Below are 24,286 nucleotides of genomic sequence, written 5' to 3' on the forward strand. Positions count from 1 at the left end.
GTGGATGATATCACGGTTGAGCCAAGCCCAGTGGTTGCCTAAAGCTGTAATCACAAGTCAATGATCAGGGATGCAAAGTCTGCCTCCTGTTCCTTCGACTAGCCATTGATACACTACCCTGTTGTTACCAACTGAGAGCAAAGAAGGACTTTGCTGAAATCAGTTTATTTACCCCAAAAAAAGGCTCTTCTTTCTCTGGATGCCTCAGTATTGCATCACGAGTGTTTTGTGCAAAGGCTTTCAGGGTGTATAATGCCTCTTATTAATGTCTATTAAGTTTTTGTAGGTTATTTTCTCATAAATTGCGGTCTTACAATTCCCTGCCAAAACTGTAAGTAATGGCATGTTAACTATCCTGTTAATTTTCTGCTAATGTAAATAGCTAACTCCAAGCCGCTTGAAATCTCATCTATTATTGAAATAAGAAGCTGCCCTTTTTCAAATAAATCAGCTGTCCTTGGAGGGCTTTGAGTGATGTAAGGGGAAGCACTGTCAAGGTCCCTACTTGCTTGTCGATCTCCTGTAGCATTTTGTTTTGAACAGAGACTGACCTTTGGAGGCTAATCATTAGTCGAAGGATTCTCACCCAGCTCAGCAGCATAATTCCAGGTCTGCATGTCCTACTGCTTGGAGCTGTGGTGTCCATTGGAATGTTCACGGTGGTTGCTCATTATCTTTTGCTGACAGTGGCTAAATGCATGAAGAAATGTTGCTGCGAAGGAGGAACAGAAGGAGCTTGAAAATGTGCTTTGTCTTTCTTGTACCTGCTTTCCGCTAGTAATTGTACGTCTGTTTCATGAAGTTCTAATCACCATGCCTTTTGTTATTATGAAGTCACTTTAACCCCAGCAGGTAGATGAGGCAAATTAAGACCTAATCTGCGAAAGAGAAACTGGTACATACCTATCAGCCATTGAAATATGCACCCTGACAATCCGACACTATGATCCATTCGGCGTGTGATGAGTATAATCAATATTGACCAAAATGCTAACTGCTGAAAGTAAAAGAAACAAAGAAACTTCCTTTGAATTGCTCTTTATACTTCTATTGAAATTGTAGATGTATTTTCTTACTTTCTGTTGAAATAGCTGTAAATATTTGCAGCTGCTCTTTAGTTTCTTGAGATAGATCATGTCACTGGCAGGATCAAAAATTAAGATTGTGCAACGCCAATGCACAATCCAATGGGCTTTTCCACAAGGCAGGTCAAGGGTCTGACTGTGTGTAATAAGTCCCAACATTTTTCTTTACTGTTCCAAGGGAATCCAGAAAAAAAAAATGGAAGGGCAAATTAAGGCAAGCTGCACATTAACAGCTAGGTGCCTTTTAGCTTCATAATAGGATATTGTACTGGCCTTTGGATACCATCCACTATCAGCGGGGAGTTGGACACCAATCCTTCTCTCCACATTGAGTCAATTGGCCTATCTAATTATTAGTGGTACAGGATAAACCACCAGAGAATCTGAACAGGAAGAGGCCCTTTTGTTTTCATGACTAGGCATTCCTTATTGTATTATAGTATTATCTATTTAAGCAAAATTCCTATCATCAGGATAATATCAAATTTATATCCATCAGGACCTTGAGCAAAACTAACTTTCTCAGCTTTCCTGCTCCTCAGATGCTGCCTGACTGACTGTGCTTTTCCAGCACCACGCCTTTTGACTCTAAATTTCTCCACCCAAAGATAATGGAACATTATCAGGTTGTGTGGATCTAACATAACTCTAATGTTAACTCTTTTAGAACCATTAACTTGCACAATACAAGCAAAGAGAAATTTTAAAAAGTCAGGGAAAGTCAGTCTAAGGGATTACTCAAATATGAACTTAGTCTGATCATACCAAAACCAATAGTGTTGTTACATTATCACTTGATATTTAAAACATAAACCCAGGACTCATTCACAGAGACAGAAGATCAAAAGAAATCTGTCATGGCAAAGTTTTGTACCCAAACCTGCGAGAAATGATGAAATTAATGTGTGAATACTTATTCCAGTTTCAGTGCAATTCCAGGTGTCATTGTTTTTTTAGATTACTTACAGTGTGGAAACAGGCCCTTCGGCCCAACAAGTCCACACCGACCAGCCAAAGCACAACCCACCCAGACCCATTCCCCTACATTTTACCCCACACCTAACACTACGGGCAATTTAGCATGGCCAATTCACTTAACCTGCACATTTTTGGACTGTGGGAGGAAACCAGAGCACCTGGAGGAAACCCACGCAGACACGGGGAGAATGTGCAAACTCCACACAGTCAGTTTGCCAATCCTTAAGGGAAAAAAAAACTTCCTGTACAACCAGCTGGGTAAAAACTGGACAAGTCATGAAGAGAAAAATCTTTTGGGTTATTGGTATACCTTTAATTTACATTCATACAATGTGACCTTGCTGTTAGCTGTGGGGAAACAGAATACAAGAAAGAAAAGGGTCACTGGATCCAAAATGTTGGCTCTGCTTTCTCTCATTAGATGCTGCCAAACCTGCTGAGTTTCTCCAGCAATTTCTGTTTTTGTTTCAGAATATAAGAAAATGTGTTAATTAACTATCTGACTGGAAAAGAAAGATGTTTCTTTCTTCCCAGTCAGTCACTTTTCCAATGGCCAGCTGAGAATGCACAAACAAAGACCTGATCCAGCTTGACAGAAATGCCCCTCACTAGAAAATAGTCTGATGGTGCTGATTGTTTAAATTCACATGACGAATGGCTATTCATCCAGTGAACTATTGATGCCAATGGAACATACTTGAAGCACTGAGGAAGGAAACTGAGTAAGGAGAATCCAACTGAAATTATTGTTAATACTATGTCCTCGTATAAGACCATAAGGTAAATGAGCAAAATTATGCCAGTCGGCTCATCAAGTCTGCTCTGCCATTCGATCATGACAGATCAGTTTTTCAATCCCATTTTCCCACTTTCTCCCCATAACCATTACCAATCTCTTGGCAATCGGTCACTTATCTAACTCTATATTCAATATACTAAATGACCTAGCCTCCATAGCCTTCAGTGGCAATGAATTCCACAGATTCACTACTCTCTGACTAAAGAAGTTTAGCCTTATCTCTGTTCTAAAGGGTCTTCTCTTTACCCTAAGGCTGTGCCCTCAGGTCCTCCATTCTCCTACCAATGGATTTAATTGGAAGCACACTAGCTTTCGGAGCGACGCTCCTTCATCAGATGATAGCATTGCTCCGAAAGCTAGTGTGCTTCCAATTAAACATGTTAGACTATAACCTGGTGTTGTGTGATTTTTAACTTTGTACACCCCAGTCCAACACTGGTATCTCCAAATCCTGCCAATGAAAACATCTTCCCAACTTCCACTCTGTCCAGGCCGTTCAGTTTCAATCAGAACCCCCCTTCACCCTTCTAAACTCTGTTGGGTATAGTACTAGAGTCCTCATTTATTCCTCTTATGTTGAGCCTTTCGTTTCTGGGATCATTCTCATGATCTTCCTTTGGACCTGCTCCAGGGCCAAATATCCTTCCTGAGGCATGGGGCCCAAAATTGCTCACAACACTCTAAATGTGGTCTGACCAGAGCTTTCTAAAACCTCAGAAGTACATCCCTGCTTTTATATTCTAGTTGTCTCGAGATGAATGACAACATTATATTTGCCTTCCTAACGACCTACTCAACCTGCAAGTTTACCTTAAGAGAAACCTGGAGTAGGACTCCCATGTCCCTTTGTACTTCAGATTTCTGAATTTTCTCCCCATTAAGAAAATAGTTCATGCCTCTATTCTTCCTGCCACAGTGCATGACCTCACACTTTTTCACATTGTATTTGATCTGCCACTTCTTTACCCACTCTCCTAACCTGCCTAAATCCTTCTGCAGCCTTCCTGCCTCCTCAATACTACTTGCCCTTCCATCTATCTTTTTCTCATTTGCAAACTTAGCCAGAATACTGTCAGTCCCTTCATCGAGATCATTAATGAATGAAGTGAACAATTGTGTTCCCAATATTGAGCCTTGCAAAACACCACTAGTCACTGATTTTGATCCTGAAGAGGATCCTTTTATCCCCACTCTCAGCCTTCTGCCAGACAGCCAGGCTTCTATCCATGCTGGTTCCTTGCCTATAACACCATTATCCCCTGTCTTATTCCGCAGCCTGCTGTCTGGCACCTTATCAAAGGCCTTCTGGAAGTCCAGATAGATAACATCTATTGGCTCTCCTTGACCTAACCTGCTTGTTTCCACCTCAAAGAATTCTAGCAAATTTGCCAGACATGACCTCTCTTTGATGAAACCATGCTGACTTTGCCCAATTTTATCATGCACTTCCAACTCATCAGAAATCTCATCCTTTGCAATGGACTCTAAATCATACCAATGACTGAGGTCAGGCTAATAGGCCTATAATTTCCCATAACTTTTGCCATACTCCCTTCTTAAGGTTACATAAGCGATTTTAGAGTCACAAAGTCACAGAGATGTGCAGAACAGAAACAGACCCTTCAGTCCAACTCATCCATGCCTACCAGATATCCTAAATTAATATAGTCCCTTTTGCCAGCACATGTCCCATATCCCACTAGACCCTTCCTATTCATATACCTATCTAGATGCCTTTTAAGTGTTGGTAATTATCCAGCCTCCACCTCATCCTCTGGCAGCTCATTCCAATCTTCTGGGACCCTCCTGATTCCAATGATACTTGAAAGATCACAACTAAAGCCTTCACTACCTCCTCAGCTATCTCCTTCAGAAGTCTAAGGTATTGTCCACCTGGTTCAGGTGATTCATCCACTTTTAGACCTTTCAGCTTTTCTTGGACCTTCTCCTTGGTGATGGCCACCATATTCATGCCCCCCAACTCTCTTGAATTGTTGTGATATTACTCGTGTCTTCCAGCATGAAGACTGATGTAAAACGCTAACTGTGGTGCTATGTTGTCCAAGGTTTGTGTATTAATAGTCACTTATTTTGAGAATGGTCTTTAGAAAGACTATAAAATGAAATAAAAGGATTATACTAGAGCTGAAGACCATAAGGACTGCAGATGCTAGAAGTTAGATTCAATAGATGTGAAGCTGGAAAAACATAGCAGGTCGAACACCATCATGGGAGCTGCAAAGTCAACATTTCGGGCCAAAACTGAGTCCTGACGAAGGGTCTAGGCCCAAAATGTTGACTTATCTGTTTCTTAGATGTTGTCCAACCTGCTGTATTTTTCCAGCTTCACACTAGAGTACGGGAATAAGCTAAAGTTTGAGGAGCATTGAAGCAGTAACTCTATTTTGAGTACTAACCAGCAACAAATTTGAGTGAGTTTATTACTATTGAAAGATTCATGACAAAATGATTTTTCTATTCCTTTGATTCTGATTAGAGCGGAAGAACAAGTGAATAAATGGATATTTTAAGAAAGCAATAAATACAGTACAGTGCATAAAGGAGGGCCGAAGGGCCTATAGTGTGTTGTAATGTTCTATGTTAAACTTACAATTCTGTTTTTGATTTAAAAGTGTTTCTGAATTAACAAATGTATTACAATAGTTTGTATCGACAATGGTTTTTAAATGTGACAAGACTAACTTTTATTATTTTTGTGTGGTTTTCAGTGGCTAAGCCAGTGTTTATTGCTCATCCCTAATTGCCCTTCCTCTACTATAGAAGAGTAACTGTGGTGTATCTTCATACCATGGTAGGATTTCATCACCAAAGTTTATGACTCATGACAATGACGGAATGCCAAATTGGGATTTATAATCGATCTCCGGTTCAGACAGGCTGATCTTTATTTCTCTCGTTGTTTAATCTTCTTTGAGGTTAGCTTAAACACAGAAAGAAAAAGCACAAAAGCAAACAATGAAAGAAAGGTGGAAGAGAAAGAAAGCCTTTGCAGTTTTCTATCAAATTTATTTAAGTGTCTTCAGACAAAAATACAGCAAATGACTTTGGACATATAAATACTTGACTGTGCTTGCATATCATGAGTCATAGTCACAATACATATTTTAATTGTACATTACTCGTGGCAAAATATATAAAAACTCAGTAAAAACTAATTTCTCATGAAATTTGCACTTTATATCTGTAAAATGATTAATAATTAATGCTAGGCTTTGCACCATTGTCAGAGATGCAGAAATCAGGCTCAACGATGTTCGTGCAGAAGCTGCTAATTCATTATTGTAAAATTGTTACAGTGTTGTTACATTATTTTATTCAATTGCATCTGTTTCATGTACACTTCATTACCATTAATGCAAATTTTGTTGATTGCTTGCCGTTCCTTACTACTGTAATTTAACTGAAATAAGCTGCAGGGCATATACACATTAAAAGAGCTCCAGCTGTGGTTAGGGGTATATGCAGTGCTTTTCTTTAAGTATTCTGTCCAATTCTAATTTCCCTGCAGTAACTGGATTTGTGTGGTTGAATTCAGATGAAGAAGAGTATATCTGATAAAGTGACTGTGGGTTCACTTGTGAATCTACATTTTAAAAAGTAGATTTACTCAAATTGGTAGGTAACATAAATAGTTTTGGAGCAGGAAGTTTTTGGTGTGAGATAGCAATTTTATGTGCAGGGTGTGCTCTACCTATTTTTGCATAGATAAAGAATTGAAAATACATTTTAATTGCAGCAGTTAATTTGGCCAAACTGCGTTACATTCTTGACTTTGAGGATATATTGTTCAAAGATCCAGTCGTTGCACAGGTCCAAACATCTGGTGCAGAGATCAGCACCATGTTGCCGATTGTCTAATGCATCATTGTGTAAATCAGCTTCGCTGATTGCTTACTCTTTGGTCTCATCTCACCTTGTGAAATTTGCCTTCTACTATAAAGGAGAGAGAGCGAACTTGCAAATATCACAATGTACTGTTATGAATATATGTTGAATTAAAAGGAATAAAACTAAATCTATGAAAAGTGAAAACGTGAAAATTTCAATTTGCATAGTCAATGCATTGACAACTGTAGCTGATCAATTCTAAATGTTACAAGATTCAAATTGCAATGAGATACAGGACATTAAAAATTGCTTTGACCAACATAACTGCAGTAGATGCCTAATGAGAGGAGGTCTTGCAGCATAATGCTAGCATTTCTGCCTTTGAGCCAGAAACTCCAAGACTTGATGGTTATGGAAAATGCATATGTAACTTGGCTAAACAAGTTCATTATCAACCTGTAAGTCTTTCTATTACTCCAATGGCCAGGACTAAGAGCAGGAGAATCTCATGGTTAGCCCCACCTCTTAAATGTGATACGTCTTAAGCATCTGTCAATAGGCCAATGACTTGTTCCAGGACAATCCAATTATGGAAACAGACCAGCATAAAACAGGAAAAGAAATTGCCCAGTGATTCATTCAGGTTATCTGTTATCATGTACGTGAATGGCACTGACCAGAAAGACTCAAGTTTATTCCTCAGTCCATAAATGTTAGCTGACTTGAAGTGGAACAAGAATAATGGAACAGTGACTTTATTTTGCCTTAACACCTATTTGGGAGTAGGAAACAGCACTTGGGACAATCCACAACAGTGTACAGTATAGTCCTATAATTTGTTTAATGATCATGCATACATGATAACTGAAGGGGGGACATGTTTACATCCTGCTGTGTAGCAGAGTAGTTTAGAAAGAACATTGACTTACAGCTGTCACAGTATAACAACGCATGCACATGGGCCTCATAGAGGCCCTTATACTCTCAAGGACAGGTAACAAGGGTCAACAGATGCAGGCCTAGGTAGCAACACTCACATCAAATGACTAAATATAAAATAAAGTCAGGTTGCCTTACATTAACCATTGCCAAGGATCATTGAATAGTTAACGTGACATTAAGATGCCTGAGAGTGTCTTTGGGACAGTATTCAGGTCCTTGAGAAAGGGAGAAATTTGACAGTAATAGTCAGTGGTAAATAAAATATAACTGTTCCTTGGATTTAAAACAAAAGGTTGGGGAAAAACTGTGTTAATGTAAAGTGTGGATCTGTTACTCCTTTACTGCCTTTACAAGTCTATCTGCTTGTGTGGACACTGCTGCCATCTTAAGACAAAATGAAAAAGTGAACCAAACACTAACTGAGTTAGCAGAAACTGAATGAGTGGAATACATTTTCCTTTGCAAATGTGAGGTACACAAACACAAGGATTTAAATGAAATCATACCTAACGTAAATTCCAAACAGTAATGTGTGTTTTGGTGGCAAGTCAAGAAAAAAAAATGCTTTATACTAAAGATGCTTCTGATGAAACTATCTTAAAATATATCAAACAGGCATTATAATGTATTCAACAATAATATTTTGTTTGTGAATGCCTTTTTTTATAACTGACATATTTATATGGAGAAATCTCTAATTTGGAAGTATATTTCATATGATTAAACAGAAATGGTCACACCATCTGTGTTTTAAAGTGAATATTTCCCAAAACAAAATGGTAAAGAATGACAGATAGATATATTTGAGATGCAGGATTTTTAAATGATATTACTAAATGTAATAGCGTGAACCAGCAAGGATTTGGTAAGCACCTTTAACTTTTGTTCCAGAAGACAGAAAATTGTTTGTGGGCATGCTGAACAAGCAACAGTCAGAGGAGGACGTACGCAGACTATTTGAAGCTTTCGGTAACATTGAGGAATGCACAATCCTTCGAGGGCCTGATGGAAATAGCAAAGGTAAGACAGCAATGCTTCAGTGTAAAAAACATGCCTTCTAGCAACTAACAGCTTTCTTACAGCAACAGGGTTTGATTTAAACTAGACCTCAGAATGGCGATGGGTTACTTGATGACACTGATACATTCTCTTTAGTACTTAAACAATATGTTATTCTCTTGCCTTTGACCATGAAAGAATTGTTGCTACATAATGCAAAAATATTTAAAAGGGCATTGTTATCTGAGAACAGGGAAATGTTAATGATTAAAATCAAAACAAAGGGGCCATAATCAATCCACAGAGTGTATGAAGATGTTTACCTGACACGAATGAATCATTGTATTTGCCACAGTTGAGTACTTCTCAACAATTTGATGGATCGTGGATGTACTGTCTTCATTTCGTCTTCCCCTGTGTGTCTCCCAAAGTTGACAAACCTTTCTTGTCCAGAAGCACTTCCATGTTCAATGGATGTTCTTTCATTCCATGCCTTGACAGTGAGCAATCGTATGCCTCTCAACAATAGCCTGGCATCATGGATTGGGGGTTTCCCCATGCTCATGTGTAAGATATTGACTGATCAACCTGTTCAGAGATGTCATTATACATCTCTGGAGCAGGTGGTACCTGAACCTAAACCACCTGGCTCAGAGGTAGGGACACTGTCACCATATCACATGTGTATACTTTCTAGCTGGACAGTAATCACAAGCAGGAACTTTTGCTGATATTGTTTTTTTCCCCAGTTCTCCGAGGGAAATTGAACTCAGTTTTTGTCAACTTAGTAGAAATCAGGACTGGCTCTGCAGTGTATCAATGAGTACAGTAATGTCAGAACATCTGTTGGCTATTCAGTCATTTGAGTCAATTCCACCATTCAAATAGATCATAATTCATTTCATCCAATTTTGACCAACCCCTTACAGAAAATATAGACCTTTCTCATTGATTTAATTTCTTTGCACGGCTAACTTGACTGAAGTGTTCATAATTTTGGATCTGGCAGGCAACTGGACTAAAGCTCAAATTAATTTTAATTTAATGGCAACTCTCCATTAAATTGATGACCATATGACTATAAGACAAAAAGTATAGGAGCAGAATTAGGCCATTCAGCCCATCAAGTCTGCTCTGCCATTTGATCCTGGCTAATATTTTTCTCAATCCCAGTTATCTGCCTTTTATATAGTAAATGGAAAGGTCCTTGGGAAATTGATGTACAGAGAGATCTGGGTGTTCAGGTCCATTTTACCTTGAAGGTGGCAACACAGGCCAGTAGAGTGGTCAAGAAAGCATATGGCATGCTTTCCTTCATCGGATTGAGTATTGAGTATATGAGTTGGCAGGTCATGTTACAGTTGTGTAAGACTTTGGTTTGGCCACATTTGGAATACTGCGTACAGTTCTCATTGCCACATTACCAGAATGATGTGGATGCTTTGGCAAGGGTGCAGGGGAGGTTCATAGAAAGTTGCCTGGTATGGAGTGTGCTAGCTGTGAGGAGAGGTTGAGTAAACTGGGATTATTTTCATTGGAAAGAAAGAGGTTGAGGGGGGAAATCATGAGAGGTATAGACAGAGTGAATAGCAAGGAACTTTTTTCCCAGAGTGGGGACTCAATTACTTGGGGTCACGAGTTCAAAGTAAGAGGGGATAAATTTAGGGGAGATATGTGTGGAAAGATCTCCATGCAGAGGATGGTGGGTGTCTGGAATGTGTTGCCAGAAGAGGTGATTGGGGCGAGAACGATAGCATCATTTCAGATATATCTCAACAGATACATGAATGGGTAGGGAGCAAAGGGATACAGATCCTGAGAAAATAGGCAGTAGGCTTAGATAGAGGACCTGGATCGACGCAGGCTTGGAGGGCTGAAGGGCCTTTTCCTGTGCTTTAATGTTCTTTGTTCTTTTCCCATAATCCTTGATTCTCTGACCAATTAAAAATCTATCTATCTCAGTGTTAAGTACACTCAATGATTAACTGCACTCTGGCTGAAGAAATTCCCCATCATCTCAGTATTAAAGGGTTGTCCCTTCAGTGTGAGGCTGTGCCCTTGGATCCTAATAGAAATATCTTCTCCATATCCACTCTTTCCAAGCCTCTCAGTATTCTGTAAGTTTCAATCAGAATCAGATGAGCTTTTGGGAAGAGGGAGTGGAGGCAGCGATATGTTGTAAAAAGTTGTCTCTGTAGTAAATTGCATAAATTTGACTTTAAAGAAAATACGTTCTGCAAACATGAAATAACTCCATAAGGGCCAATATTCCATCACCAAGTCACCCTTTATTTACACATGCATAGTAGTTGGCACTGGTCTGGCTTGTTCAGAGCCAGCTCTCGGAGTGAACAGAAACGTTGACACTCCTGTTTAAATCTGTCAGCCAGGGGTCCTCAGTTGGACCAGGTTAACAATCCCAATCAGGGAACTCACATTCTATGAGTCCACCTGGCTGACCTTGCTACAATCACTATGACATGGAAGTAGACTTGTTGGTCCAACTTGCCCATACCGGCCACGTTTCCAAAGCTAAACTGTTCCCACTTGTCTGTTTGTGGCCTATATCCCTCTAAACCTTTCTTTCGACCTTAAGGGTGTCTGAATGTCTTTTAAATGTGACTGTACATGAATCTATGGCTTCTTTTGGCAGTTCCTGCCACATACAAACTATCCTCTGTGTGAAAAAGTTGACCCTTAGGTCCTTTTTAAATCTTTCCCCTCTCACCTTAAAAATATGCTCCCTAGTTTTGAACTCACCCACCTCAGGGAAAAGGCCTTTGCTATTCACCTTATTAATGCCCTCATTATTTTTTAAACCTATAAGGTCACCCCTCAACCTCTTATCCTCCAGCGAAAAAAGTTCAAGCTTACCAGCTTATCCTTATAACTCAAACCCTCCAGTCTCAGCTACATACTTTTCTGAACCTTCTCCAATTTAATAATATGCTTCCTCTCGCAGAGTGCCCAGAACTATACACAGTACTCCAAAGTGGCCTCACTGATGTCCTCACTGATGTATAATCTCCCCTACTCGACATTTGGACCAATGAAGTCAAGCGTGTTAAAATGCTTTTGCCCTCCCATTAGCTCTATAAGCCCTGCCTTTGCTTGTTTTACCAAAATGCAATACCTTGTATTTGTCCAAACAATGTCAATAAAATGCTGTGTAATCTAGTTGATGATAAGAATGAGAATACTGAGAGCCAGCAGCAATATCTATACGTTCAATTATATGTGTATGTACAAACGTACATACAAATAGAAGCAGCTCTAAGCCATTCAGCATTCCATAAGATCTCGGCTGATCTGACTGTGGTTCCCAGTCAAGATTAAAGTGGTGCTGGAAAAGCACAGCAAGTCAGACAGCATCAGAGGAGCAGGAAAATCAATGTTTCGGGCAAAAGGCCTTGATCAGGAAGGGATTTCCTGATGAAGGGCTTTTACCCAAAAAGTCAATTTTCCTGCTCCTCGGATGCTGCCTGATCTGCTGTGCTTTTCCAGCACCACTCTAATCTTGACTCTGATCTCCAGCATCTGCAGTCCTCACTTTCACCCGCCTGACTGTGGTTCCCAATTCTACCTTCCTACTTATCCTTGATCAAGTTACATTTTATGATTCCTTACATCACCTGCCGCTTAGCAATGTGTTATTGCCTTGGAACTCCATCAGTTATTAGTTTGAAAAAAAAAACAAGTAAGGCACAGCAACACAAAACTGAAGTCATGTTGCACATCTGATCGTCAGAAAAAGAAAGATAAAGGGGGAGAGACGGGGGAAGATGGAAAAGAAGCAGAGGTACAAAAAGAGAAGATGAGAGAGGAAACAAGATTGTCTTTGAACTGACTTAATAAAATTGCTAGCATGCTATTAGCATAGTGTTCTGAGGAATGAAGTATTTACCTCAGAACATCATAATGATTGTCTAATTGGGACACAGCACTCCATTACTTGATAGAATGATTCATGACAAGAGGTTATCCAAAAGTTCTTAAAAAAGGCAGAGAATAAAGCTGAAGAAAAATAATTGTTAACACTAATTAATGTCAATGAATAACTTTGCTGCAGTAATTATGATACTTAATTGTGTATCATTTATTCTTTCATGAGTTTTAGGTGTCATTGGCAAGGCTAGCATTTGTTGCCCATCATTTGAGTGGCTTACAAGGCCACTTCAACCACTGAGGCTAAACGCCAGCTTGCTGACACCTCCCCCTACTGTCCCCTTGGCCATGACCCCACCTCTCATCACCAAACCATCATTTCCCAGACCATCCCTAACCTCATCACCTCAGAAGATCTCCCATCCACCACCTCCAACCTCATAGTCCCACAACCCCGCACCGCCCATTTCTACCTCCTGCCCAAAACCCACAAACCTGACTGCCCCAGCCGACCCATTGTCTCAGCCTGCTCCTGCCCCACAGAACTCATCTCTGCGTACCTCGACACGGTGCTGTCCCCCTTTGTCCAAGAACTCCCCATCTACGTTCGGGACACCACCCATGCCCTCCACCTCCTCCATGATTTTCGCTTCCCCGGTCCCCAACGCCTTATCTTCACCATGGACATCCAGTCCCTGTACACCTCCATTCCCCATCATAAAGGACTCAAAGCCCTCCGCTTCTTCCTTTCCCACCATACCAACCAGTACCCTTCCACTGAAACCCGCCATCGACTGACTGAACTGGTCCTCACCCTGAACAACTTCTCTTTCCAATCCTCCCCCTTCCTCCAAACCAAAGGAGTAGCCATGGGCACCCGCATGGTGCCTCTTCTTAGGATATGTGCAACAATCCATCTTCCGCAGCTACACTGGCACCACCCCCCACCTTTTCCTCCGCTACATCAATGACGGTACCGGCGCTGCCTCATGCTCCCACGAGGAGGTTGAACAGTTCATCCACTTTACCAACACCTTCCACCCCGACCTCAAATTTACCTGGACTGTCTCAGACTCCTCCCTCCCCTTCCTAGACCTTTCCATTTCTATCTCGGGCAACCGAATCAACACAAACATTTACTACAAACCGACCGACTCCCACAGCTACCTAGACTAGACCTCCTCCCACCCTGCCCCCTGTAAAAACACCATCCCATACTCCTAATTCCTTCGTCTCTGCTGCATCTGCTCCCAAGAGGACCAGTTCTAATACCGTACAACCCAAATGGCCTCCTACTTCAAAGACCACAAGTTCCCCCCAGACGTGATCGACGATGCCCTCCACCACATCTCCTCTACTTCCCGCTCCTCCGCCCTTGAGCCCCGCCCCTCCAATCACCACCAGGACAGAACCCCACTGGTCCTCAGTTATCACCCCACCAACCTCCACATACATCGTATCATCCGTCGTCATTTCCACCACCTCCAAACAAACCCCACTACCAGAGATATATTTCCCTCCCCTCCCCATCAGCATTCCGAAAAGACCACTCCCTCCATGACTCCCTCGTCAGGTCCACACCCCCCACCAATCCAACCTCCACTCCCGGCACCTTCCCCTGCAACCGCAAGAAATGCAAAACTTGCGCCCACACTTCCCCCCTTACTTCCCTCCAAGGCCCCAAGGGATCATTCCATATCCATCACAAATTCACCTGCACCTCCACACACATCATTTACTGCATCCACTGCACCCGATGTGGCCTCCTCTATATTGGGGAGACAGGCCGCCTACTTGCGGAACGTTTCAGGGAACACCTCTGGGACACCCGGACCAACCAACCCAACCGCCCCGTGACTCAACACTTCAACTCCCCCTCCCACTCCGCCCAGGACATGCAGGTCCGTGGAGTCCTCCATCGCCAAACCATAACAACATGACGGCTGGAGGAAGAGCGCCTCATCTTCCGCCTAGGAACCCTCCAACCACAAGGGATGAACCTAGATTTCTCCAATTTCCTCATTTCCCCTCCCCGCACCTTGTCTCAGTCAAATCCCTCGAACTCAGCACCGCCTTCCTAACCTGCAATCTTCTTCCTGACCTCTCCGCCCCCACCCCCAGTCCGGCCTATCACCCTCACCTTGACCTCCTCCCACCTATTGCATTTCCAACGCCCCTCCACCAAGTCCCTCCTCCCTACCTTTTATCTTAGCCTGCTGGACACACTTTCCTCATTCCTGAAGAAGGGCTCATGCTCGAAACATCGATTGTCCTGCTCCTTGGATGCTGCCTGACCTGCTGCGCTTTTCCAGCAACACATTTTCAGCACTTCAGCGGGCAGTCAAGAGTCAATCATATTGCAGTGAATCTGGAGACAGGTGTAGGCTGGATCTAGTAAGGATTAAGAGCAAAATACTGTAGATGCTTGAATCTGAAACCAGACACAGACACTACTGGAGAAACTCAATAGGTCTGGCAGCATCTGTGGAGACAGAAGCAGAGTTTACATTTCTCGACTCCAGTATGACCCTTCATCAGAATGGGAGCTTGTTCTGAAGACGTGTCACACCAGAAGCAAAGCGTTAACTCTGTTTCTCTCTCCCCAATGCTAAAAGTGATGGGAGATTTCTTTCCCTAGTTAGGGAAGCATAACGTTGATTTTTTTTTCCACACTTTCTCCACTTTCTCTGTATTACTTTCTCCACAGAGGCATTACATCTTACATACAGTTATTATTTTGAAGGTTTATTTAGTTTAAACTGGTAAGCAATATCACTTTTGAGTAACCTTACAGTTTTTTTAATATTCTATTCAAGGGTATTTTCAAATTAGTGCACTTATACTTATGGAGGGGTGTGTTTGATTGCAATATGAATGCCCATTCTCTGGTGGCTGTTAAAAGACAGACATTATGTAGGGATTTGACAGCCACAGCTTAATCTATTGTGGAACTGAACCCATTATCCGATATATCTCTGAAAGATGGCAGTCTCAGTCTAGAGTCCATTTCTTTAGGGAGCTTTCTGTAGATTTAAGGGTCAAAATAAGCAAATTGATTTTTTATTTTGTATTAATGATAGAAGACTGAATGAAAAAAAAAGATAATGCTGATTGGGGATTAACCAGTCTGAGAACAACTCAGATCTCATCAATGTCATTCACATTATTCTTGATGTAGTCAGGTAGATTTTCAACTTGGAAAACAAGCACAAGACAAGCATTTTGTGAAGATAATCAGATAGTTTTGATAATGACAGAAGATTTATAATGGTCCATGTGACAATCTACTAAAGTCCATCAGGAAGTCACAAGAGACAGCTTACTTTAAGAGTTGTGTATAACCAATCACGATTCGAGGAATATCTGAATTATTAAGCAATGACCACAGCACAAGCTGATTTTGGAATTAATGTGATTACATAGTCTCACCCTTCGTACAATTTTAGACAGCCAAGTTTTAAGTTATTTAGAAGGGCCAAGCTCTCAAGAACAAATCTGTCAATGGGGGAACCTTTGAAGAAATCTTATACAGATATTGTAGGATGAATACCTATCTAAATGCTCAGGTAAAGCAAGCAAACTTACACTAGCATGGATTAATAGAAAAATTGACAGAAAGATAAAGAAAGATACACCATCCTGGGAGATAGAAGCATGAGCATGACCACATGGCAATGGCGGCACAGTGGCCCAGTTGTTAGCACTGCTGCCTCACAGCATTAGGGACCTGAGTTTGAATATACCCTCAAGTGACTATCTATATAGAGTTTGCACATTCTCCCCATGTCTGCACAAGTTTCTTCCAGATGCTCTGGTTTCCTCCTACCACCCAAAGATGTGCAGGTTAGGTGGATTGACCATGCTAAATTGCTCATAGTGTCCAAGGATGTGTTGGTTAAGTGGATTAGCCATGGGATAGGCAGGGTTACAGGGATAAGGGAGAAGGGTGGGTATGGGTGAGATGCTTTTTGGAGGTTAGTGTGGACTTAGTGGGCCAAATGGCTGCTGCCACACTGCAGAGTTTCCATGATTCATTTGATTATTCAGAAGCAGATCATAAAAAAGCGGTAGAATACTAAGACAGAGTTAGAAATCAACATAATGTTACATCTAAGGTATGATACCAAAATGATTTTCCAATACCTTAAACAGCAAAGCTACATTTAGACCTGAAATGAATCCCTTCAAGGACTGAAATATGCTAATTAGATGTTACCAGTTTGCACCAGGGAGCACATTACCAAGATACTATTCAACATTAAAAACCTTTATGCTGTAGCTTCAAGTCTCAACTACCCCAGAGTGTGTCTGAACGTTTGGCCATGTGGTGCAGTGGTAGTGTTACTACCTCTGGGCCAAGTCTCTCAAGTCCCACCTGAGTTCATAACATCACTGAAGAAGTTGATTAAAAAATAACTAGAATTTGCACTGGAAAGCCAGTTGACTCATTGCTCACCATGTGCAAAATAGTATCAGTTGGCCAAAAAACAACATCAAATTCCGAATTACCAAACCAGTTGAAGACTTCAAAGAATGAGGTAAAGCTCAACAATTCTTTAATCATTTATGACATATGATGGAACGAGAGATGCTATCGAGTAAAATAATGAGGCTGAACTCCAGCATCAGCAAGGTACACTATTTGGAACAAACAGATGAGATGGAGTATTGCATTCTGGTCAGGTAATTCAGGCACATAAAACAGACAAAACAAAGTGCAAAATATTTTCAGGTTTGCTCAAGCACTCAGACAAAAGGACACTCTTTCAAAGTAATGAAGGATAATTTTAAAACAAGTACCTAATTAACAGCAGGATAGATTTGCTGAAAGAGTGATGGAGGACAAGATATTTATTAATTAATTTAACAAGCGTCTAAATGCTTAAAATGTTGATTTAGTATTCTGAAAGAATGAGAACTATAATACCATCGAGCCTTTCTCATTTGAACCAATCTTCTGGTCCACAAATAAGTACATGGAAAATAGAAAGGCCAAAATAATGAATCATACTCCTTTGTCTGAGATAAGAAGATTCCAGATGAAGGGCTTTTGCCCGAAATGTCGATTTTCCTGCTCTTCAGATGCTGCCTGACCTGCTGTGCTTTTCCAGCGCCACTCTAATCTAGACTCTGACTTCCAGCATCTGCAGTACCCACTTCTGCCCTGAGATGAGAGGATGTCTAGCATTCATTGTACTTTTAAAGCCTTTTGGTTTTTTCTTTGATTTTGTTTTTGGTGCTATTTTGTCCTTTAGAATTGGTTTAGCTTGAAAAGCAGACTAAAGACAGATAGTCTCCCTCATGCTTGTTAATTTTCACATGGAACTTTGTTTTTTCAAATTGCAAAACAAAAATGCCACATTATAATCCTTCAAGTGGTGCAGCTGCAACAGACAAAGTCAGAGCACCAATGCAAGCTAGTTAGGCAAAACTGCAGTTTTCTGACTTTCTGTTTGAAAGTGAATTATGTAACTGCTGGAACCTTGAGTCTGTCAGCACAGCAATGTTGTACTGCTCGACACAGTGAGTACTGGAAAATCTCAAAGTATAGCTAAGGAAGCTCTCCCAGAATTTTGTATTAGTCCACTGCTATGGTTTCAGCAGGTTCTTGTGATGAAGGTGCAACAAGTTATTTTAAGACTTTAATAGTTTACTGCCTATCATCTTGATCAATGCAAGTAATCTCAAGATAGCTCCCCTTTCAAAATAAACCTGTAAGACTATAACCTGGTGTTGTGTGATTTTTAACTTTGTCCACCCATTTCCACTGTCAGCTTCAAAGGACACTCTTGTAATAAAAAATGCTGGTAATTATCCCAAAGCCAGTTAGTTGCAATGTCTCTCGTATCTAATATCACGTTGAATAATCATTGCTCCACTCAGTTCTAGAATAGAATATGGCTCAGTGGGCCGGATATTACATGCCCCTTTCGCTATTGTTTCAGCAGGGATGGCAAGTTAAATTAAGTGAGTGCCCTGTCGGTTGTCTTCACACCTACTCCCAGCCCCACTACACAGATGGCATGGGCAAGCTTTGGGAATTGGCAGCTCTTTTTTTTTTAGCAAGTTTTCAAAAGTGCAGGAAGTAAGGGGTTACTCCAGGTTTAAAATCTAACATGTACACTAAGGTCAGATAGCTTTGTCTGTAAGGTTGATCAAAATGTAATCCAGCAGACCAAGTGCTGAAGAGGTACCAGGGACAAAAGCAACAAGTGACAATTGTAGAAGATTCATTGGTGTATGACCACAGAATGGGTATACCAAAGTTGATGCATAGAGACGTCCTTCAGAAACTCGACATGAGACATCTAAGTAACACAAATGTAGATGAAGAGCACAGCTATGAGTGTGGTGACAAGGTATATCAAAGGACATGCAGGATTACATTTTGTCAATCATTCATAAGACATGTACAGCCAATGAGTTAATCAAGAATTTTAGGAAGGTGATGTGAGAGGTCAACAATTTGTTCAATTTTAGAACAAATATATATTTGCTCCTAGTTGGTTATTCTTCAAGATGGATAAAGGTGGCAAGATTTAATTAATCACAGCAGACTCATTGATCAGAGCACTGATACACAGTATTGTATGATCAATCCAGAAATTCACCTCAGAGACAGGACTCAACCAGGTGACAAGTTCTGCACTTTATTCTTAGATGAATGGAGAGACAGAAAAAGAAGTCACTGATACATATGAATCCAGACTGGCAAATAGCACTACTCTGTTACAGAACATTACCATTGAATAATGTGTACTTGCCAGTGGAATTGTTGATTGGGAGGAAGTTAAGAACAGGAAAGCCAGTTTTGGATTACAACCACAAGCGAAACATTCTCATGGTCTTGGGATGTCATGTCAAAGAACAAGAGAAAAAGCCCCCAGGTATCAGGAGCAGCGTTTGTACAACTCTAGACAAGGACAAAACTGTGTCAACCTAGAAGCCAGGATAGAAATTCTAGTTAAGGTGCAGGGAGTCAAAAGCTGTAGACATCAGACAAACAGATTGATTGATGCCTTAATTTGAGTTAAGAAATGAGGCTGAGTATGATTATCACAGGACATGGGATAGCCAAACTGATACTGTATCAGATGGTGAACAGAGAGGCACAACTATTCCAAGCACAATATAACCCCTCTACATTGGTGAGACAGGACGCTAACTCACAGAATGCTTCAGGGAACATCTCTGGGACACACGCACCAAGCAACCTCACTACAGCCCTGTGGCTGACCACTTCAACTCCCCCTCCCACTCCACCAAGGACATGCAAGTCCTGGGCCTCTTCCATCACCAAATCCAAGCCACCCAAAGACTGGAGGAAGAACACTTCATCTTCCGCTTTGGGACCCTTTAACCACAAGGCATCAACATTGACTTCACCAGTTTCCTTATCTTCCCTCCTTTACCTCATCCCAGATCCAAACCTCCAACTCAGCACCGCCTTCTTAATCTGTTCCTATTGAATTTTTTATTGTGCAGTGCTGCTGTTTAAATGTAAATATGGCTGTTGTTTGCTGAGACGGATGTGGTGAATTTACTACAGCATTAAGCATCTCATTCAACAAGATGCAACTTGCACACCCAGATCCCTCTGCATAACAGTACTCCTGAGGGTTCTGCCATTCACTGTATAATTTCCACCTGTACTTGACCTTCCAAAATTCACCACCTCACATTTGTCCAGATTTGTAAAGGAGTTTGTCAGGGGCCAGTGTTGGTACTCTTATTTTTCATTATGTATGTTAATGATCGAGACCTTGATGTGCAAGGGTCCATAGAATCCCTACAGTGTGGAAACATACTATTCAGACCAACAGATCCACACCAAATCTCCAATCAGCATTCCACCCAAACTCACCCACCCCATCCTATCCTTGCAATCCTGTACCTCCCATGGTTAATCCACATAACTGACATATCCCAAACTAAATGGGCAATTTGACATGGCTCATCTACCTGACCTGCACATCTTTGAACTGGAAGGAAACCGAATATCCGAAGGAAACCCACATAGCCACAGGGAGACTGCACAAACTCCACACAATCACCTGAGATTGGAACTGAACCTGAGTCCCTGGCGCTGTGAGGCAGCAGTGCTGACCACTGAGCCACTGTGCCACCCTGTCAATTTCAAAGTTTTCAGATGATCCAAAACTTGGAAGTGTTGTAAATTGTGATGGACTTATAGAGGTATAGAGCTGTACAGCATGGAAACAGACCCTTCAGACCAACTCATTCATGCTGTCCAGCTATCTTGAATTAACCTAGGTCCCATTTGCCAGTATTTGGTTCATATCCCTCCAAACCCTTTCTATTCATATGCCTATCCATGTGCCTTTTAAATGTTGTAATTTTATCAGCCTCCACCACTTCCTCTGACAGCTCATTCCATAGACGTACCATGGTCTGCGTGAAAAGGTTGCTTCTTAGGTCCCTTTTAAAATTTTGCCCTCTCAACTTAAACCTTTGCCCTCTTGTTTTGAACTCCCTGATCCCAGGGAAAAATAAAACTTTGTCTATTTATCCTATCTATGTCCCTCTATAAATCTCTATGAGGTCACCCCTCCGCGTCTGACGCTCCAGGGAAAACATCCCCAGCCTATTCAACCTCTCCCTATAGCTCCAACCCTCCAACTCTGCAACAACCTTGTAAACCTTTTCTGAACCCTTGAGAGTTTCACAACATCCTTCCTATAGCAAGGAGGCCAGAATTGAATGTAGTATTCCAAAAGTGGCTTAACCATAGATTCATAGAGATGTACACCATGGAAACAGACTCTTCGATCGAGTTCGTCCATGATGACCAGGTATCCCAAACCAATCTAGTCCCACCTGCCAGTACCCGGCCCATATCCCTCCAAAGCCTTCCTATTCATATACGCATCCACATGCCTTTTAAATGCTGTAATTGTACCAGCCTCCACCACTTCTTCTCGCAGCTCATTCCATACCCGCATCCTTCTGCGTAAAAAATTGCCCTTAGGTCCCTTTTAAATCTTTCCCCTCTCACCCTAAACCTCTGCCCTCAGTTCTAGACTCCCCCACCCCAGGGAAAAAACCTGGTCTATTTACCCTATCCATGCCCTTCATGATTTTATAAACATCGATAAGGTCACCCCTCACCCTCCAATGCTCCAGGGAAAACAGCCCCAGCCTATTCAACCTCTCCCTATAGCTCAAACCCTTCAACCCTGGCAACATCCTTATCAATCTTTTCTGAACCATTTCAAGTTTCATGCTAGGAAGGAGACCAGAATTGCACACAATATTCCAAAAGCGGCCTAACCAATGTCCTGTACAGCCGCAACATGACCTCCCAACTCCTATACTCAATGCTCTGGGCAATAAAGGAAAGCATACTAAATGCCTTCTTCACTATCCTATCTACCTGTGACTCCACTTTCAAGGAGCTATGAACCTGCACTCCAAAGTATCATTGTTCAGCAACTCTGCCCAGGACCTTACCATTAAGTGTAAAAGTCCTGCTCTGATTTGCTTTTCCAAAATGCAGCACCTCATATTTATCTAAATTAAACTCCATCTGCCATTCCTCAGTCCATTGGTCCATCTGATCAAGGTCCTGTTGTAATATGAGGTAACCTTCTTTGCTGTCCACTACACGCTCAGTTCTGGTGTCATCTGCAAACTTACTAACTATACCTCTTACGTTCACATCCAAATCGTTTTTATAAATTATGAAAAGCAGAGGACCCAGCACCAATCCTTGTGGCACTCCACTGGTCACAGGCCTCCAGTCTGAAAAACAACCCTCCACCACCACCTACTTCTACTTTTGAGACAGTTCTGTATCCAAATGGCTAGTTCTCCCTGATTTCCATGTGATCTCACCTTGCTAACCAGTCTACTATGAGGAACCATGTCAAATGCCTTACTAAAGTCCATATAGATCACATCCACCACTCTGTCTTCATCAGTCCTCATCATTGATTAGATTCCCTACAGCGTGGAAACAGGCCCTTCGGCTACACCGACCCTCCGAAGAGTAACACAATCAGACCCATTTTCCTCTGACTAATGCATCTAACACTATGTTAGTATATAACGTATGGTTTAGCATAGCCAGTTCACCTCGCCTGCACATCTTTGGACTGTGAGAGGAAACCGGAGCACCCGGAGGAAATCCATGCAGACACGGGGAGAATGTGCAAACTCCACACAGACAGTTGCCAGAGGCAGGAATTGAACCCGGGTCTCTGGCACTGTGACGCAGCAGTGCTAACCACTGTGCTACTGTAGAACTCCAAACAGACATAGACAATTTAGTGTAATGGGCAAATATTTGGCAAAAAAATAGTGCCCAATGTGAGAGAGTGTAGGATTATGCATTTTGGTATACAATATAACATAAGCGTACAATACTTACGGTGGAGTTCAGGAGCAGATGGATCTGGGTGCATATGTGTACAGGTCATTGAATGTGGCAAGGTAGGTGACAATAGCCGTTAATAAAGTAGACAGTGTCCTTGACTTTATCGATACTGGCACAAAGCACAAGAGCAAGAAGGTAATGTTGAATTTGTATCAGAAAGTTGCTTGACATGAACTGTATGTTACATCACAGGAAAGATGTCAATGTACTGGAGAGAGTGCACAGAGATTTCCAAGAATGGTTTCAGGAAGGAGCACCTTCAGTTGTGACATTGAATTAGAGAGACTGAACTGTTCTCCTTGGAATCAAGAAGTCTAAGAGGTGATCTGACAGAAATTTTGAAGATTCTGAGAGACCTGGATAGAGTAGACAAGGAGAAACTATTCCTGCTCATGAAAGGATTGAAATTGAAAGGACACAAATCAAAAATGATTTGCGTGTGAAGGAAATGCAACATGAGCAGTCAGGGTCTGGAATGCATTGCCTGGAAATGTAGTGCAAGAAAGTCAACTGCAGCATTCATGGAGGCATCAGGTAATTATTTGAGTAGAAGCAACTTAGAAGAGTGTGAGGAAAAGGCAGACAAATGGTACTAAGTCATAATACCTGTTGGAGAGTGTGATACCATGATGGGCTGAATGGCCTCCTTTTGTATTATAATAATTCTCTGATTCTATAAGCTAAAGCTGGACACATTCAGGTAATTCAACAAAATTGGAGTGAGTGTTCTGAAGAATGATCCTGACAAGTTAACTCTGCCTTCTTTCCACAATTACTGACATACCTGCTGAGATTTTCCAGCAATTTCTGATTTTGTTTCAGAATTCCAAGATCTGCAGTTCTTTGATGTTTTTTCTTTGCAATTCAGTGTTGTTCGTGGTGGTGTGACTATATGGTGAGAAGCCGATTGAACTATAACCCGGTGTTGTGTGATTTTAAACTTTGTCCACCCCAGGCCAACACTGGCACCTTCAAATCAGACAGATGGAGTTAGTGTCCACAACACAGAGTTAGCACCTGAAACAGAAGACTATGGATTTAGTATTCCCAGTATTTAATTGGATGATATTTCTGTTCATCCAGCACTGAATGTCTGGCAAACAGTCTGTTAAGTGGAGGTGTCAATGTACATGCAGAAACAAACATATTTTCAGATGATTTCCCAGAGGGACAGCAAGTAGATGAAAAATAATCGGGACCAAGCTTAAATCCTAAGGGAAACCCCAGAACAATACAAACGACCATAATTTATTCATAAAATATTAGTATTTTGTCTGCAGCTTTTTGATATTTTCTTTCCTCCAACTGAATGTGTGATGAGGATCTCTTACTAATTAGACGAATGCTTCCCTT

At 41.4% G+C, this 24,286-nt stretch overlaps 1 protein-coding gene across 18 annotated transcripts in view; it reads left to right on the forward strand.

The window, feature by feature from the left end:
* celf4 (CUGBP, Elav-like family member 4) overlaps positions 1-24,286 on the forward strand; it is a 1,146,342-nt gene that overhangs the window by 824,096 nt on the left and 297,960 nt on the right. For 9 of the 18 annotated variants that reach the window (XM_060829380.1, XM_060829456.1, XM_060829519.1 and 6 more), the window contains one exon: positions 8,545-8,673. In XM_060829380.1, the coding sequence (XP_060685363.1) occupies positions 8,545-8,673 (129 nt within the window). The remainder of the gene's footprint in view (positions 1-8,544; positions 8,674-24,286) is intronic. The other 9 variants (XM_060829482.1, XM_060829538.1, XM_060829464.1 and 6 more) reach the window with 1 other exon arrangement.

Source organism: Hemiscyllium ocellatum, chromosome 1, assembly GCF_020745735.1.
Source record: "Hemiscyllium ocellatum isolate sHemOce1 chromosome 1, sHemOce1.pat.X.cur, whole genome shotgun sequence".
NCBI lineage: Eukaryota > Metazoa > Chordata > Chondrichthyes > Orectolobiformes > Hemiscylliidae > Hemiscyllium > Hemiscyllium ocellatum.